We start from the raw sequence: 18,742 nt of genomic DNA, 5'->3' as shown, positions 1-18,742 counted from the left end.
ATGTTCATGGCTGTTCATTTCATTACTTCTGATTCTCTTCATCCAGAAGGAGAATGTTTCTGAACATATTGCCTAGTTTGCTGTGCAGCCATAATTCTAAATAGCATGTGATTGAATCAATAAGAGTATTAATATTGATTGGCTGTTGAAGAGAATGCATCAAAGTTGTAGATTAAAAGCACCCAAATTATTGTGCTGGACATTTGTCTCCACCCTGTGAAATGCATGATTACAATTCACACAGCCAATCTCAGTAAAAGTGACTAAGATAATTTTAAAAATAAATTTATATAAACTAATGTTTTAACAGTTCACTACAAGAACATACTGTAGATTTTTTGGCTAATAGTTGCATCTCCACCCACAAGGACTTCTGATGAGAAATGGCGTCCACTAAACAGCAGGTACCAAAGAATGCCCTTCATGGAACAAAATACACAGAAATTCAGAGCATGTTGCATCGCCCAAACACCCCCAAGTGGCCTTTATTTCGCAAAATTATTTCCAATACCACTTTTACTACGATACTATTTAAATGAAAAAATTCACAAAATCACAAATTATGTGCCTAAAAAAGTTACTTCTACGTTGAGGCTGTACACTTCAAACAGAATTAATTACAAAACCTGAGTAGGTGGATCATACATACACCAGAGCTACTGTCATGTGGCCTGGCCCAGCAAAGCTGATTTCTACACCCAAGAATATATTTTCCATTGATTTTTTTTTTTTAGAGCATGGAATGGACAGAGAGGGAGGGGAGGGGAGTGGGGGAGAGACATAGATTGGTTGCCTTCTGCATGCTCCCCAACCGGGCCAGGGATGGAACCTAAAATCCAAGTACCTGGCCTTGACCTGACATCAAACCCGTGACCTTTCGATGCACAGGCCGATGCTCTAACCACTTAGCAGCACTGGCCAGGGCAGAGTTGTAGGGCTCCTGACCTGGCCAATGCTTGCTCGCCAGAGCCCTAGCAGGCCTGCCTTACCTCTGCCCCTACTCCTCCCACCAGCATCCGTCCTCACTGCTCTTGGCTGGCTGGCCTAAGGAGAACCTTCCTCTGTGTCAGGGGCCACAGGGTTTCCATCTTCCTCTGGAATGTTCTAGTTTCTTGATGAGCTGCCTGGAATTGCTATGGCCATCCCTCCACCGATCTGAGGAGCCACTGATGGAGCAGGGAGGAAAGAACGGTTCTCTGGTGAGATGCTGGGTCAACCCCTCTATCAGGACTTCCTGCCATCGGAGACGGACTCTCCTGGCCATGTAGGCCTGCCTGAATGGTGTGTGCAGGAGGCATGCAGCCAAATGATGTGAAAATGTCCCGATCAGGACCTGTATTTTAGAAAGCAAAATTCTAGCTGAATGGGGAGAAGGTGGTCACATCACTTGGGTCTCTGTACCTAGGGTTCTGAGACTGGCTGTGGAGTTCAGGCTGGGACATGGTCCCCACAGTGCGTGGGGCAGCCACACCTGCTTGGTGGCAATTCAGATACTTACTTGCCTGCAGCTACTCTGAGACAGGAAAGGAAAGTGAGCTTGTTATTCTGTTTATCACTAACCACTTCCTGTCTGAGATTTAGACATGTAATAGACTTCTGTTCCTTCGATCAGGTCTTTTTATCCCCAGTGAGTATTCTGGGAGAAATTCCCAGAGGGGGACATCCAGAGCAGTGAATGTAGGGCTTGAGGTACAAAAGTACACTTGGCACTTAGTGGCTGGGTGACCCTGGACAATGTTATTACTTCATCCCTGAACCTCAGTTTCCTCATCTATTAAGATGGGGATAAAAACAGCACCTATTGCATAGTTAAAATTAAATACCTCAATGCAAGTAAGACATATTAGTATGTGTCTGGCACATCTAAGTCTTCAACAAACAGCTATTATTTATACACAGTGGTGTCTTCAATCAGGGACGGAAGGCTTAGTACAGAAAATAGTGGATTTTGGCCACTCGCATGTTTTCTCAGCTCCTGAACCATGTACTGCCCCCACCCAGGCCGTCCAGCAAATCCAGTCTTCCTTAACCTTCGCAGGAGCTGGTCAGAGGCTCTCATCTGCGTAACTGAGTAACAAAAGCAATTTTGACTCAGGAGACAAGACAGTAGAGTTTAATCTTCAAACTTGATGGACTTGGAAGCGTTCCTGTCGATATAGAAGACTTTGTTTGGGGCGGTGAAGCCAAGGCCCGTGCGCCTGCCATGCTTCCAGCTCAGGGCCCGCGTGTAGTCCTGCTGCAGGCTCTGCTGCAGGCTGCTGGCCGCCGTCCTGTCCAGCGCCATGTTAGGCCTCCTGGTCGTGTCAGGGGTGCGGCCAAAGGAAGGGGACAGATTTTTAAAGCCGCCCATAAGTTTGAGAAATTTCAGCTTCTGTTCCTTGTTTTCAAAACCAGCAGTATCCCACTGGCCAAACTGAGTGCCCTGTGTTAAGAGAAAAAAGGTGCTATTTTCCTCATTTCCAAAGCCCTTTCCCTTCCTGAACCATCTCCCCAGGGAGGACCCAGCTGACTGAGTGCTTGTTCTGTACCAGACACTTGCTCCATCTGCACTCAGGAATACTGCTGCTTCTCCCACTTCCCTGATACGTTTGCAGCTTAAGTAGGACACAAGCCTAATCAGTGACCCCACTAGAATCCCATCTCACGTCTGGCCAGCACCAGAGAGCACCTTTCACGCGCCAAGCTGCCTGCCCACTTTACTCCTCCCCTAATTCATGGCCAATAGCCTGGCACACATCACCTCCAGCACACCTCACCTCACCACCTGGCCACCCATCCATCCACCAGCCCAAGGTTATTGTCAGTTAGAGGAGGAGGAGGAGGAGGAGTAGGGCAAGTGGCAATGTGAAATGCATTTCTATTCGCAGAAGCACCCAATTTGTAGCAGAAAGGGAGTGGAGGCTCGGAGAAGTAAAGGGTCACACAGCCAAGTCAGAGGCTAAGCCAGACCCTGAACTTAGGGCTCACGATTCCTGTCCAGAGCACCCCACCACCCATGCACAAATCACTCACTTTCACCCTTCAGAGCAGTGACCTAAGAAAAGAAGCCCTTCCTTTCTGAGTCTGTGGAGAGGCAAGAACTCAGCTCCCCAAGAAAAGGACTCTGAAGCCATGTGTCCCAGAGTCAGGAAGGAAATGAACCCAGGACAGTTCTGAGGCAGGGGGTTGGGGTCTCCTCACTCAGTTCCTCACGCTGCCAGGAGGGGAGGGCTCAGGACACTGACGGACTACCTCAAAGAGCGCTGGCATCACACTTACTGTCCACGTCTGGGTTCCAGAGGCTTCCGTTTTGCCTGACTCACGATCAATTTCTTCCTGCAAGGCTTTTCGCCTCACCTGAGCAAGGGGGAGGAAAGATAAAAAGAAATGAGACACAGAAGTTATCCTTTGAGCTTAAAACCCAGAACAAAGGTGGGGCAGAGGGACTGGAGGGTGACAGGAGAGCACAGCTTTACTCAGCTGCAACTTGGAGAAGGCATTTGTCTGAAGGAGCTCTGAGCATCTTAAGGATTGTGATCCCTGAGCCTGAAAGCAGGCAGGCCTCACTTCTCCTTGCTGAGCCTTTCCTTAAAAATGAATTTCTAAGAGGCAGATCCAAGAAGGTGGCATAGGAGGACACTGAGCTGCCCTCTCAAGGTCACATGGGATGTCCAGTACACTAGAGCAATTCCTCCTGAGGGCCAACTGCGCAGCTTCTGCACCGCAATCAAGAGAGACTGCAGAGAATGCTGGGAACCGAGCGCGCTCTTGGGAGCTGGGGAGCTCTCCAGGACCGGAGGAACGGTGAGAGTCACTGTTTACATTTCCCCTTCACATGATGGTGGGAGCTCTTTCCAGGGTCTTGGGTTTACCTGCAGGGCAACAGTAGTGCAAACCCAGCCACCCCACCTGGACTAGCGCCACCACCTGGAGATTAATCCAGCAGGCACATCAGGGTGCTGCATGCTCCCACTGGGTGTGTGCCGAGCTTGCCGCCTGGAGAGAGTACAGAGCTAGTAGGGCTGTCATGTGCATACCCAAGCAACCCTGCTGAGACCCAGCTTGTGCAACAGACAACAAAAGCAACAGGAAGCACCTTATGGACACCTGGATACCAAGCAGGCCACCCAGGTAACCAGGGCAAAGAGGCAGGCAAACACCAGGATGCCTCCCTCACCAGAAATCCACACCTGGCCAGGCAGCACACCAGGCCCTGAGCACACCCAACCAGATGACCAGCAGCCTGCCAAACAGCCCAGCACACAGTCTACCCAGAGGCCACTTTAAAAAAATATATATGGTTTTACTGATTTTCAGAGAGAGAGGGAGAGAGAGAAACATCAATGTGAGAAACATCAATCAGTTGTCTCCTACATGCCCCCTACTGGGGATCAAGCCAGCAACCCAGGCATGTGCCCTGACCAGTAATCAAACTCGTGACACTTCGGTGCATGGGACCATGTCCAACCAACTGAACCACACTGGCCAGGGCCAGAGGCCACTTTTTCAAGATTGGGAGAAATAGCTATTTCATCTAATTCATAGGAATAAACACAGAAAGTCAGGTAAAATGGGGAGATATAGTAGGTCCGCGCAACGTAGCGCAGTCCCACCTACATAAGCACCTATGTCACTTACATGGAGCACATACACAGCAGTAATTAAAACAGTAAAAACATTTTAAAAGAAAGATAACAATTCCTGACATTTACTTGTGGTAAACAAATAATAAAAAACATAAAGCACATACGTACATACGTCAAAATGACGGAACTTTTTTTTTAGTAAATAAACTAGAGGCCCGGTTCACAAAAATTTGTGCACTGGGGGGGGGGGGGGGGGGGGTCGTCGTCCCTCAGCCCGGCCTGTGCCCTCACAGTCTGGGACCACCTGCTGGCTAAGGCCCACTCCCCAGGGGATTAGGCCTAAGCTGGCAATCAGACATCCCTCTGGCAGCCCGGGACCCCTCGGGGGATGACCACCTGCTGGCTTGGGCCTGCTCCCCGGGGGATCGGGCCTAAGCTGGCAATCAGACATCCCTCTTGCAGCCCGGGAGCCCTTGGGGGATGTCCACTTGCCAGCGGGGAGCAGGCCTAAGCTGCAGTCGGACATCCTTAGTGCTGCTGAGGAGGTGGTAGAGGATCCCACCATCACTGCTGTGCTGACAGCTGTCAGCCTGGCTTGTGGCTGAGCAGAGCTCACCCTGTGGGAGAGCACTGACCATCAGGGGGAAGCTCCTGCATTGAGCATCTGCCCCCTGGTGGTTAGTGTGTGTCATAGTGACCAGTCATTCCCAGTCGTTCTGCTGTTAAGGTCAATTTGCATATTGCCCTTTTATTATATAGGATAGAGGCCTGGTGCACGGGTGGGGACCAGCTGGTTTGCCCTGAAGGGTGTCCCGGATCAAGGTGGGGGTCCTGCTGGGGTGCCTGGCCAGCCTGGGTAAGGGGCTGAGGGCCGTTTTCAGACTGGCCACACCCCCTTCAGGGAGGGGGGTCCTGCTGGGGTGCCTGGCCAGCCTGGTTGAGGGGCTGATGGCTGTTTGCAGGTTGGCCACACCCTCTTCAGGGTGGGGGTCCCCGCTGGGGTGCCTGGCCAGCCTGGGTGAGGGGCTGATGGCTGTTTGCAGGTTGGCCACACCCTCTTCAGGGTGGGGGTCCCCGCTGGTGTAACTGGCCACCCTGGGTGAGGGGCTGAGGGCCGTTTTCAGGTTGGCCACACCTCCTTCAGGGTGGGGGGTCCTGCTGGGGTGCCTGGCCAGCCTGGGTGAGGGGCTGATGGTTGTTTGCAGGCTGGCCAAGCCCCCCAGTGGGGACCCTCACCCCATGAGGGTGTGGCCATCCTGGGTGAGAGGCTGATGGCTGTTTGCAGGCTCCCAGTGGAGGCTGGCTGGAAGCAGGTAGCTGGGACTTATTTATCTTCTATAATTGAAACTTTGTTGCCTTGAGCGGAGGCCACAGCCGGCCAGGGCAGGCGGGAAGCTTGGCTTCCTCCATCGCTGGGGCAACCAAGCCTCCTGCTTGCTCCATCTTGGTTGGGTTAATTTGCATATAGTTGCTGATTGGCTGGTGGGCATGACTTGGGGCATAACGGTGGTGCGGTCAATTTGCATGTTTCTCTTTTATTAGATTAGATGGGAGATGGTGATGTAACCCGAGGTCTGCCTGTATAAGAATATGCCCCAAATGAAAGAATGAGAAAGATGCTAATAAAATGGAGATAAGTAATTTGCCTGATAAAGAATTCAAAAACCTTTGGCTGGTGTGGCTCAGTAGTGTGTTGACCCACGCACTGAATGGTCAGGGGTTCAATTCCCAGTCAAGGGCATGTACCTGGTTTGCACATTCATCCCTGGCCCCAGTCGGGGTACATTCAGGAGGCAACTGATTGATGTATCTCTTACATTTATATTTGTATTTATATAATATCTATCTCATGGTAACCACAAACCAAAAACCTAAAAAAAATACTGGAAAAAAAAATGAAGAGAAAGGAACCCAAATAAAACACTGAATTAAACCAGCAAATCAAAGGCAATCAAGAGAGAAACTAGAGAACAAAAACAACCAAAAAAACGGCAATAAGCACACACCTATCAATAATTATGCTAAGTGCAAGTGGACTAAAAGCTCCAACGAAAAGACAGGAGGCAGCAGAAGGGATACGAAAACAAGATACATCTACTGAGTATATACCCACTGCAAGGGACTCCCTTTAGACTGAAAGACACAGACTGAAAGTGAAGGCATGGAAAAGGATATTCCGTGAGAGTAGGAAAAGAAAGCTGGGATAGCAATACTCATATCAAACAAAATAGACTTCACAACAAATAATGTAAAAAAGACAAGCCCCTGGCCTGACCAGGTGGCTCAATTGCTTGGAACATCTGGTATTGTGATTCCGCCAACTTTGTTCTTTCCAAAGATTGAAGCGGCTATTCCTGGTCTTTTTTGGTTCCACATGTATTTTTGGAGTGTTTGTTCTCAATCTGTGAAGTATGCCAATGGTATTTTAATAGGGATTGCATTGAATTTATGGATTGCTTTGGGTAGTATGGAGATTTTAATAATGTTGATTCTACCAATCCATGAACATGGTATATTGCTCCATTTGTTGATATCTTCCTCTATCTCTTTTCAGTGTCATGTAGTTTTCTAAGTACAGTATTTTAACTCCTTGGTTAAGTTTTCTCCTAAGTATCTTAATATTTTTATTGCAACAGTAAATGGGATTTGTTTTTAAGTTTCTCTTTCTGAGAGTTCATTATTGGTGTATAAAAATGCCATAGATTTCTGGGTGTTAATTTTGTATCCTGCTACATTGCCTAATTCATTTATTAAATCTAGTTTTTTGTTTTTTTCCTTGTTAAAAACTTTACTGTTTAAAGTATTACATATAGTATTACATGTCTCCCTTTTCCCCCATTGACCTCTCCCCGGCCTCCCCCACCGCTCCCCGACATGCCCTCACACCCTAGTGTCTGTGTCCATTGGTTATGCTTATATACATGCATACAAAGTCCTTTGGTTGAGCTCTTACCCCCCGCCCCCACCCCTCCACCACCACCTCCCCTGCCTTCTCTTTGAAGTTTGACAGTTGTTTGATGCTTCTCTGTCTCTGGATCTATTTTTGTTCATCAGTTTATGTTGTTCATTATATTGCACAAATGAGTAAGATCATGTAATACTTATTTTTCTCCATCTGGGTTATTTCACTTAGCATAATGCTCTCTGTCCATGCTGTAGCAAACGGTAAGAATTCCTTCTTTTTTTATAGCAGTGTATTATTCCATTGTGTAGATGTACAACAGTTTTTTAATCCATTCATCTGCTGATGGGCACTTAGACTGTTTCCAAATCTTAGCTATGGTGAATTGTGCTGCTATGAACATAGGGGTACATATGTCCTTTCTGATGGGTATTTCTGGTTTCTTGGGATATATTCCTAGAAGTGGAATCACTGGGTCAAATGGGAGTTCCATTTTCAGTTTTTTGAGGAAACTCCAATTCATAATTAAATGTCCAAAAAAAAAAAATGTCCTGGTAAAGAAGGCTTCACAGGTGAATTCTACCAACCATTTAAGAAAGAATTAATACCTATCCTTCTCAAACTATTCTAAAAAACTGAAGAGGAGAGAAAGCTCCCAAACTCATATTATAAGACCAGCATTACCCTGATACCAAAACCAAAGATACTAAAACAAAAAGGAATTACAAGGCCAATATCTGGATGAACATAGATGCAAAAACCCTCAACATGTTATTAACCAATGTCCCCCATTTTAATTAAATAAATTCAATTTAAAAAGATGAATGAGCCTAGAAAAAGAAGTCACTTTATTTTTAATAACATCTTCATTCTTTTATCTAAAAAAAATCCTCAACAAAATATTAGCAAACTAAATTCAGCAATACATTAATAACATCATATACAACGATCAAATGGGATTCATTCTAAGCATACAAGGGTGGTACAATTACTGTGATATGCCAGATATACAATGAAAAATAAATGTCATGATCATATCGATAGATAAGTAAAAACATTTGGCAAAATTCAATACCCATTTATGATAAAAACTCTCATCAAAATAGGGAGGGAGGGAGTAGATCTCAGCAAAATAAAGGTGACATATGAGAACCCACAGGGAATGTCACACTTAAAGGGGAAAACCAGAAATCTTTTTCTTTCAGATCAGGAAGAAGACAGGAACACCCAGGTTCCTCACTTTTAGTCAATATAGTATATGAAGTCCTAGCATGGCAATCAGACAGAAGAAAGAAATAAAAGACTTCTAAGTAAAAAAGAAGTAAAACTGTCGCTATTTTCAGATAACAAGATGTTATATAGAGAGATCCCTAAAGATTCCATTAAAAAATTACTAGAACTGCACTGGCCGGGTGGCCTCAGTTACCTGGAACATCATCCTGTACACCAAAAGGTAGCAGGTTTGATTCCCAGTCAGGGTACATACCTAGGTTGTGGGTTTGATCCCCAGTTAGGGCGAGTATGGGAGGTAACTGATGTTTCTCTCTCACAATGGTGTTCTTTCTCTCCCCTGCCCTCACTCTCCCTCTCTCTCTAAATCAAGAAACATATCTTCAGATGAAGATAGAAAAAAAACAACTATTAGAATTAATAAATGAATTCAGTACAGTTGCAGGAAGCAAAATCAGTATTCAGAAAGCTGTGCATTTTTATAACACTAATAATGAAATATCAGAAAATTAAGAAAAGAATCCCATCTAAATTGCATAAAAATAATTACCTAAGAATAAATTTAAACAAGGGGGTAAAAGCTATGTACTTTGAAAACTTTAAGGCATTGATAAAAGAAATTGAAGACACATAGGAAAGAATATACTATGCTCATGAACGAGAACACTTCATATTGTTTAAATGTGCATATCACACAAAACAATCTATAAAGTCAAAGCAATTCCTATCAAAATAGTCCAGAAATAAACCCATGCCTTTATGGCCAATTATTATTTAACAAAGGAGGCTGGGATAGAGATAATCTAGTCAATAAATGGTGCTGGGAAAAATTAGACAGATATGTGCAAAAAACTGGAAACTAGACTACCTTCTTACACTATACCCAAGAATAAAATTAATAAAGAATTAGACTTAAATGCCAGACTTGAAATCATAAAAATACCAGGAAAAACACAAGCAGCAAAATTTCAGATATTTCTCAGAGAAATATTTTTCTTCTATCACCTCAGGCAAGAGAAACAAAAGAAAAGAAAAAAATAAACAAATGGGACTATATTAAACAAAAAAGCTTTTGCACAGCAAAGGAAACAATTAACAAAATGAATAGACAACCCACTGAATGGGAGGACATATTCGCCAATGATACACCTGATAAGGAGTTAATATCCAAAATTTATAAAAACTTATACAACTAAACACCAGAAAAACAAACAATGCAATTAAAAAATGGGCAAAGGATCTGAAGACACTTCTCCAAAGAGGACATACAGATGGTCAAGAGACACATGAAAAGATGCTAAATGTCATTTATTAGAGAAATGAAAACTAAAACTACAACGAGAATGGCTACTATCAATAAATCAACAAACAACAAGTGTTGGCCAGGATGTGGAGAAAAGGAAACCCTAGTGCACTGTTGGTGAAAAGGCAGATTGGTGCAGCCACTGTGGAAAACAGTATGGAGTTACCTCAAAAAAGTTAAAAACTACCTTATAACCCAGCTATTCCACTTCTGGAAATGTATCTGAAGAAACCTGAAACACTAATTCAAAATAATATATGCACCCCTATGTTCATTGCAGTGTTATTTACAACTAGAGGCCCGGTGCACAAAAATTCGTGCACTTGGGGAGGCGGGGTGTCCCTCAGCCCAGCCAGTGCCCACTGGCAGCCCAGGACCCCTAGGGGGGTGTCTAATGGCTTAGGCCCTAAGCCATTAGTCAGACATCCTTAGTGCTGCCACAGAGGCAGGAGAGGCTCCCGCCACCCCTGCTGTGCTGGCCAGCCATGAGCCTGCTTCTGGCTGAGCGGCACTCCCCCTGTGGAAGCACACTGACCACCAGGGGGACAGCTCCTGTGTTAAGCGTCTGCCCCCTGGTGGTCAGTGCGTGACATAGCCACCAGTCATTCCTGGTCGTTCTGTCTTTAGGGTCAATTTGCATATTACCCTTTTATTATATAGGACAGCCAAGATTTAGAAGCAGCCCAAGTGCCCATCAGTAAATGAGTGGATAAAAATGTTGTGAAATATTTACACAATGGATACTACTTGACCATAAAAAAGAAGGAAATTTTACCCTTTGTGAATGAGTGGGTGGACCTGGAGAGCATTATGCTGACAGAAATAAGCCAGTCAGAGAAAGACAAGTACCATACGATCTCACTCATATGTGGAATCTAATGAACAAAATAAACTGATGAACAAAATAGAAACACTCATTTTGAGAGAGGTTACTGGGCCGGGTGAAAAATGGGAAGGGATTAATAAAAATAACAACACAAAAAACAACTCATGGACACACACAACAATATGGTGATTACCAGAGGGAAGGGGGATCAGGGAAGGTAGAAGAGGGTATAGTGGGAATAAATGGTGACACAAAGAGACTTGACTTCGAGTATTGAATACACAACACAATATACAGATGATGTATTATGGAACTGTACACCTAAAACCTGTGTAATTTTATTAACCAATGTCACCCTAATCAATTTATTAAAAAATAATGGGCAGAAGACCTGAATAGACACTTCTCCAAAGAGGACATATGGACATAGTGATATTGCAAATTAAATGCAATCATTAGGGAAATGCAAATTAAAACCACAATGGGCCGAACCGGTTTGGCTTAGTGGATAGAGTGTCAGCCTGCGGACTCAAGGGTGCCAGGTTCGATTCCGGTCAAGGGCGTGTACCTTGGTTGTGGGCACATCCTCAGTGGGGGGAGTGCAGGAGGCAGCTGATCGATGTTTCTAACTCTCTATCCCTCTCCCTTCTTCTCTGTAAAAGATCAATAAAATATATTAAAAAAAACAAAAAAAAAAAACAACCACAATGAGCTATTGCCTCACAAGTGCCAGAATGGCTACCATCAATAAATTAACAAACAGTTGTTGGTGAAAAATTAAAAATAGAACTATCTCGCCCTACCCAGTATGGCTCAGTGGATAGAGCATTGGCCCACGGATTGAAGGGTCTCAGGTTCAATCCCAAAGGCAGGTACCTCAGTTGCAGACTCGATTCCTGGCCCCGTAGGGGGTGTGTGGAGGGGGGAAATGTGCATGTGGGAGGCAACTAATTGATGTGTCTCTCTTATCCTGATGTTCCTCTCTCTCCATCTCTCCCCCTCCCTTCCACTCTCTCTAAAACAAATCAATGGAAAAATATCCTTGGGGGAGGATTAACAAAAAAAATAAATAAAAAATAAACAAAACTACCTTTGACCAACATTTCCACCTCTGGGTATAGGAAGAAATCCAAAACATTAATTTGAAAAGATATATGCACCCCTATATTCAATAGAGCATTATTTACAATAGCCAATATATGGAAGCCATGCAAATGCCCATCAACAGATGAGTGAAAAAAAAAAAAAAAAAAAAAAAAAAAGCTGGGTACAGTGTGGCCGGTGTGGCTCCATAGTTGAGTGTTGACCCATGAACCAGGAAGTCATAGTTCAATTCCAGGCTAGGGCACATGCCTGGGTTGCAGGCTCAATCCCCAGTGGGGGGTATGCAGGAGGCAGCCAATAGATGATTATCTCTCATATCATTGATGTTTCTTTCTCCCACTCCCTCTCTAAAGTCAATAAAAACATAAAAAATCCTATATAATAAAAGTGTAGTATGCAAATTGACTGCAACAGTGGACAGACTGGTTGGCGGGTGGGGGGTGGGGGGACAGGCGAGCAGGCGGCACCAGGCCAGCGGGCAGAGGGAGGGGACGGTGATGGAGCGCGGGCCTAAGCCATCAGTCGGACATCCCGAGGCCTCCCGGACTGCAAGAGGGCGCAGGCCGGGCTGAGGGACCACCCCCCCCACCCCTACCCCCACCTCCCAATTGCACGAATTTTCGTGCGCTAGGCCTCTAGTAAATAAATAAAAAGCTGGTCGGTGTGGCTCAGTTGGCTGAGTGTAGTTCCATGTACCAAAAGGTCATGCACTGAAAGGTCGCTGGTTAAATTCCTGGTCAGGGCCCATATCCAGGTTGAAGGTTTAATGCCCAGTTGAGGTGCATATGGAAGGTAACCGATCAATGTTTCTCTCACATTGATGTTTTCTCTCTCTTTCTCTCCCCCTCTCCCTTCCTCTCTAAAGTCAATAAAAATATATTTAATAATAAAAAAAAAGCTGGGTGCACCAGCCCACATGATGCACCTCCTGGCTTCAGTTTGGGAGCATTGAGAGAAGTGGTTCTGGTGTGGGCCAGCATCCATTCCTGTCTAGCCCCAATCTCCTGATAAGTAAGTGGGAGCTAGACTTTCTGGAATTGGGGTATTTCACAACCCTGGCAGTACAGCAAAGTACCACATAGACTTGGCCTTAGCTAGCGGTTCTCAACCTGTGGGTCGCGACCCCTGAAAATACATCCTGCATATCAGATATTTACATTATGATTCATAACAGTAGCAACATTACAGTTATGAAGTAGCAATGAAAACAATTTTATGGTTGGGGGTCACCACAACATGAGGAACTGTATTAAAGGGTCGCATTAGGAAGGTTGAGAACCACCCATTACTAACAAGGTGACTTAGGGCAGTCACTAACCTCACTGACCCTCATATAGGCGAAGACCAAAGGATGCTTCTCAAGGATGCTAGTCCTTTTCCCAGCCCTGGTTTTAGGTTCTCCCCATGCAGTGAGCACAGGGAGGAGAGCCTCACCCTGAGGCTCCGAATCACCAGCTGGCCCGCAGCCAGGCTGGCAGTGAGGGACTCCCACCACGACATGGAGAAGGCAGAGTTCCACGAATGGAAGGTGGGCCATGGAAGCTGGCCTGGCAGCCTTTGGAGTCGTGGGCGCTTCCGAGACCAGGACCTTGTGGCCTGATAGGAGGGGCGTGGCAAGACACATGGGAGAGGGATGAGGATGGGGCCATACCTGGTCTATGTGTGCCTCGTCCATGTTGCCTTTCTTCTCCAGCACCACCTCTAAGTCTGTGTCAGGCTCCTGCACAGGAGAGCAAAGGGAGTAAGAGTCAAGCATCTGCTGGCCTCTGCCCCAGTAGCCCTGCAGGGTGAGATCATGACAGAGTCCAGAAAAGACCCAAGATCCCAGCACCACCCCAAACCCCATCACCTACAGAATATCTGACACCTTTCTCTTCCATGATTCTCCCTTCAAAACCATGGCACTGACCTATTTGACAGATGAAGAAACTAAGGTTCTGAGAGGTGGAGTGACTATCATGAGGTCACCCCCACAGATCAGGGGCAGGGCTGACACTAACCTAGGACTCTCAACTCAGGCTAGGTGCATGACCTTTCCTGCCACAAGTCACCTGACCTCCCAGGGTGACACCAAACCAGTGAGAGGCCAAGGGCCCCATCTATGGTGTGTGTGTGTGTGGGAGGGGAGAGGGGGCACATAGCAAGGGCCAGGAAATGCAGAGGTGCGCTCAGGGTCCTGATGGGTGTGGGAAGTGGGGCTGCCAGCAAACACAAGCCTACTAAATTCTCCTGTATACCGCCCACCCCCACCCACAGATCCTGGCTGCTGCCTTCTCACCTGCCTAGAAAACCATGAGTGTCTAACTCCTGCTTCCCCACCCCCAACCTTGGTCCATCCCATAAGCAACTCAGGTGAGCTTTAAAAATTAAATCAGAATACGCTGTACACCTTAAACATACACAACTTTATGTCAACTATATCTTCTTTAAAAAAACCTCAGTCAGAATATGTCACCACTCCCCAAGACTCCTAGGGCTCCCAACTTACCTGCACAAAATCCAGAAGCCCTCACAGGTCTGTTCCCAGGGGACATCCTCGCTGGCTGCCTCTTTGACATGGCTGTGCTCACTGGCCTCAGCCTCTGAGGGACTCTGACGGTGAGACCTCAGGCCGGCCCCTTTCCCCTGGTCCTTTGTAATGACAACAGCCCTTCCCAATTGCACCTGGTAGAGCTGAGCACAGGCCCTACAGACACCTTCCTGCTGACCCAGCTCCCGGGGTTCGTCCTTCAGTCAGTATTAACGGAGCCCCTCCTCTTGGGCCAGACTCACTTCTCAGGAAGTCAGTTGCACATGTCAATAAATCCCTCTTCTGGCTTAAGTCAGTTTAAACAAGGTTCTGTCACTAAAAAGTTGAGTGCACGTGCGCATGCATATACACACACACACACACACACACACACACTCCCAACTTCCAGCCTGAAGGACAACCTACCTCCTTCCAAAGTTCTGCTACTTTGCTCTCCTTCCTCCTCTTCTTTTTCTTCCTCTTCAGAGCTGGCTCCTCAGTGCCTGGCTCCTCAGCCCTTTTAGTGGGCTTCATTTTCTTCTTCGCAGGGGCCTTGAGGCTGTCTCCTACTGGGATGTACTCTGAAGCCTCACCTTTGACTGGCTTCTTTGCACATCTTTTCCTAGGGCTGCTCTCCATGGACCTGGAGGGCTTGGGGTGGCCAAGGGAGGTGTCTTCCTCCTGGTGGGTTTCCGTTTTCTTCTTCTTGTTCACGTTGTGTTCCCTGGGGCCTCCCTGCTTCCTCTTCTGCCCCAAGGCTGCCCGTTGCTGGTCATCCTTTCCCACTGAGCATGCGTGCAGGGTGTCCCTGGCCGAGAAGGCTGCAACCTCCTGGGCCTTTCTCTCCTTCTTGTGTTTTTTGAGCTTTCTGCCAACTCTGGTCACTTCCTCGACCTGTCTGGGGTCCAGGGAGGTCTTCACCCTCACACCAGGAGACAGAGCCAAAGGCCATGAGGATTTCCTCTTCTTTTTCTTCTCCCCATTGAGGAACTTGGGTGGAGCGAGAGCCTGTGTCCTGGGGCTGGGAGACTTCTCTGTCTGCCTGGCACGGAATGTGGTCTCAGGTTCTAGGTGCTCCTCACAGACGGTGCTGTGCTCCTTCTTTTTCTTCTTCTTCTTCTTTTTCTTCACTAGAGAGATCTCAGGTGCCTGCCCCTGGATCACACTCTTCGTGGGTGATATGGCTGTGGTGGGACAGACCTCAGTGTTATAACTGCTACTGTTCAAAACCAAGTACTGAGCCTCTGGTTCTTTAACCACCACCTTCTTCTTCTTGTTTTTCTCTGGAAGTCGAAGGCCCAGGTCTCCTATGTGGGTCTTGGTGATCATTCCTGAAGAAGAAAGAAACGGTACAAGTTATCCCTACACCACGCCACCCTGTGTACAATTCACCTAGGTCTTGCCAAAAGTCATGTTTCTTTGCATGGATAGTCTGAAATGGTAGGGAATGGGAAAATGGGCATGATTCCCATAGAGCCTGGGCAAATATGACCAAAGAAATAGAATGGAGCCAAAATTCACTCAGCCTCAGGCTCAAATCCAAACCAATTACTTTAAGTCATTCGCCTATTCTCCCTGAGCTTTAATTCCCCATCTGGAAAATGGGGGGAATACCACTTCTCAAAGAGCTGTAGCAAAGAATAAAGAAAATAACCCAAGGAAAGTGCTTGCTACATTGTTGCTCTTTTTTCCTAACCCCCTTCTCCTCAAGTCTTTAAGCCTGGTCATTCAACAGAAATTTACCAACTGCTCTACCCTGTGCCTGCCAGAGGGTAGAACTGCAATCAAACCAGAAAAATCAGGCACTGCCTCCAAGGGCTCCCCTTTTATGGGTGAAGGGTATGGTAAAAAACCCTGAGGCCAGTCCTTGCCCATTCCCACCGCAGTGACTGTGAAAAAATTAACCCGTTAACTTGGTTCATCTAAACAGCTCTTCCGCTTTGTGTCTGGAAACAAATTCCCCCAACCTGCACTCCATTGACTTATTATCCCTATTACTTCCCTGTAACTAGTAATAAGAGCAGCAGCAAAGTATGGTGAGAAGAACTCCAGTTAGAGTTCAAGTGGTGACTCTGGTACTCTTGCCTCATAGCCAGTGGCTTCTTCAGGCCTGTTTCCCCATCCATAAAAGAGGGGTTGAACTAAATCGCGGTGGAGTGGGGGAGAATGAGGACATCCAGCCTGCAAGCTTGTTAATTTTCAAATAAATTTCTCACATTTAGTGACTGAAGGTGACACACAGCAACCTAGAGTTCCCAGCATTTGGGGGGGGGGGGGGGTGTAATGTCAAGGAGGTGCCTGTGAGAAGGGGCTGGAGCCCTCAACACATTTCAGCTTCTAGCTGGGCTATTTCTCTCTAATCAGCACCCAGTTCCTGCTGTTCCCTGGATAACCCAGAAGCCAGAAACAATGTGCCCTCACGGGGGGTTTGGACAGTGGGAGGGCAAGGCCAGGAGCTTCTCAGCTTGCGGCTCTCCGGCATCAGAGCCCAGGGCCTCGCACTGGACCTGCGCCCTGGTGCAGAGCTCAGGTGCATTTATAACGGCACCCTGAGCACCCAAGAGACGGGGCACACCCACTCATTCACTCCTGTCTTGTTTGCTGCTGCGCAGGCAGGCCTTTGCAGGTTCGGTTCCAGACCACTGTAATGAAGGGAGCAGCACCATAAAGCAAGCAGCAACCTTTTTGCTGGTGGAGGGTGTTGCCTTCAATTTGTAAAAAGACAACACCTGTGAAGTGCAATAAAGCAAAGCACAATAAAGCTAGGTCTGTCTCTACTCCCAGAGCCCAACTCTGTACCTGGCACATAACAGGTGCTCATGTGTACTCACTGAATGAGGGATGCACCCTGAAGATACAAAGGTGAACAAGATGAAACACCTGCCATCAACAAGCAAGTAGGTGTGGGAGGAAAAGGGGTGTAATCCTATATAATAAAAGGCTAATATGCAAATTGACCAAATGGCAGAATGACCGGTCGCAATGATGCGCACTGACCACAAGGGGGCAGATGTTCAACGCAGGAGCTGCCCCCTGGTGGTCAGTGTGCTCCCACAGGGGGAGAGCCGCTCAGCCAGATGCCCAGAGCCATGCTCAAGGCTGGCCGGAGCCTTTCCCCCCTCTAGCAGTTGGACATCCCCGCCCAGGGCTCCTGGACTGCCACAGGGCGCAGGCCAGCTGAGGGACCCCCCAACCCCTGAGTGCACGAATGTCCTGCACCAGGCCTCTAGGAACAGGTAATAGGGTAATGGAAGTTTTCTAACCTGGACTGGCAATTGTCAGGAAACTTTCTGAAGAAGTTTTCCAGCTTGGTAACTGCAGGGTGTTGGCACTAATCCCCGAGACAAAGGAACTGAAGGGGGTGATGCAGATGGAGGCATGCTGGTTTGAACAGATGCTCTGAGATACCCAATTGGAGAGGTTGGGTGGGCAGGTGGATATATGGGGCTGAGGGCTGATGAGGCCGGCACCAGCGACATAAGTTTTGGAATACATGGATGATAATTAAGCGCCGAACAGAGAGTCTGAGACAGAACCTTAGGGAATAACGACATTTAAGGGGGGGAGGGGGGGGCGCAGAGGAAGAGGGGCTGGCAAAGGGAAGGGAGAAGGTGCAAACCTGCCCAGGTGGCATCAAGGGAGCCCAGAGCGCCTGGGAGGGAGGAGCGACCCAGACGCCTAATGAACACAAAGGGCCGCGGGGAGAGTCCACTGCACCCTCCTCTCCGCCGACAGAACGCGTGGCACCCACCTCCCTAGCACCGAGGATCCCCAAGGACCAGCAAAGGGCCTGAAGCGTGCCTCCTGCAAACGCAAACACTTCCTGCAAAAGCTTTTAACTTCTCGGGTAGCTCAGGCCGGCAAAGCGAGGCTTGGATTCACTTGCCCTGGGTCCCAACGCCGGCAGCTGGCGAAAAAGCGCGAGCGGGAAGCAGGCGCGCAGGGGGCCAGGCTGGGCGCCCCACGGCTCCGCCTCGCCACGGCTTCCGCGCAGACACCAGGGGAGGGTCCAGCGGGGGCCGGCTCCCAGGAGGGAGGACTTCCTGGAGGCGGCAGCCTCAGGCCGGGCGGGCGCCCCGAGGGCTGGGAGGCGTGGACTTGGGGTGCCGGCCGCCCGCTGTGCCCTCTGATCGCCGCGCGAGTCCCTCCACCCCCGCCCCTCAGGTCCTCCGCCGCCCCAGTCGTCGCCCTCACCTGCAGGCCAACCCGCTCGGCCGCCACAGAGCACCCTCCACCGTGACCCGGAAATTGATCCTGAGACGCCGGCCCGTCGCCCGCGCGTTCCAGTTCTTCCGGGTCGTGG

The 18,742-nt window shown here is 47.8% G+C and overlaps 1 protein-coding gene across 3 annotated transcripts; it reads right to left on the bottom strand.

Annotated features, from left to right (window-relative positions):
• Positions 1-254: 254 nt before the first annotated feature.
• On the bottom strand, positions 255-18,709 carry KNOP1 (lysine rich nucleolar protein 1). Of its 3 annotated transcripts, none has more exons than XM_070413733.1 (5): positions 17,703-17,949; positions 14,866-15,770; positions 13,582-13,650; positions 3,259-3,336; positions 255-2,422 (listed from the first exon to the last, which is right to left on the bottom strand). In XM_070413733.1, exons 1-5 carry the CDS (start codon positions 17,932-17,934, stop codon positions 2,114-2,116), a joined length of 1,593 nt encoding a protein of 530 aa, XP_070269834.1. In that variant the 5' UTR covers positions 17,935-17,949; the 3' UTR covers positions 255-2,113. The 3 variants fall into 3 exon arrangements, with proteins under 3 accessions (XP_070269834.1, XP_070269835.1, XP_070269836.1); XM_070413734.1 differs by lacking the exon at positions 17,703-17,949 and adding an exon at positions 18,634-18,709 and having other exon boundaries at positions 260-2,422; XM_070413735.1 differs by lacking the exon at positions 17,703-17,949 and adding an exon at positions 18,191-18,347 and having other exon boundaries at positions 260-2,422.
• Positions 18,710-18,742: the final 33 nt, after the last annotated feature.

The sequence above is a fragment of the Myotis yumanensis genome, unplaced genomic scaffold (assembly GCF_028538775.1).
Source record: "Myotis yumanensis isolate MYYU_CA2020_CCGP unplaced genomic scaffold, mMyoYum1.0.hap1 SCAF_4, whole genome shotgun sequence".
Lineage (NCBI taxonomy): Eukaryota > Metazoa > Chordata > Mammalia > Chiroptera > Vespertilionidae > Myotis > Myotis yumanensis.
This window is presented reverse-complemented; position numbering and strand designations above follow the sequence as displayed.

What these genes read in the sequence shown, in the direction of transcription:
- KNOP1 (XM_070413733.1), bottom strand. Translation starts at nt 17,934, where the DNA reads ATGTATTCCAAAACTTATGTCGCTGGTGCCGGCCTCATCAGCCCTCAG. An exon ending in CCTGACAATTGCCAGTCCAG is followed by an intron (nt 15,771 to 17,702) that starts GTTAGAAAACTT and finishes TTTCTTCTTCAG; the next exon opens with GAATGATCACCAAGACCCAC. An exon ending in TAGCAGAACTTTGGAAGGAG is followed by an intron (nt 13,651 to 14,865) that starts GTAGGTTGTCCT and finishes TCTCCTGTGCAG; the next exon opens with GAGCCTGACACAGACTTAGA.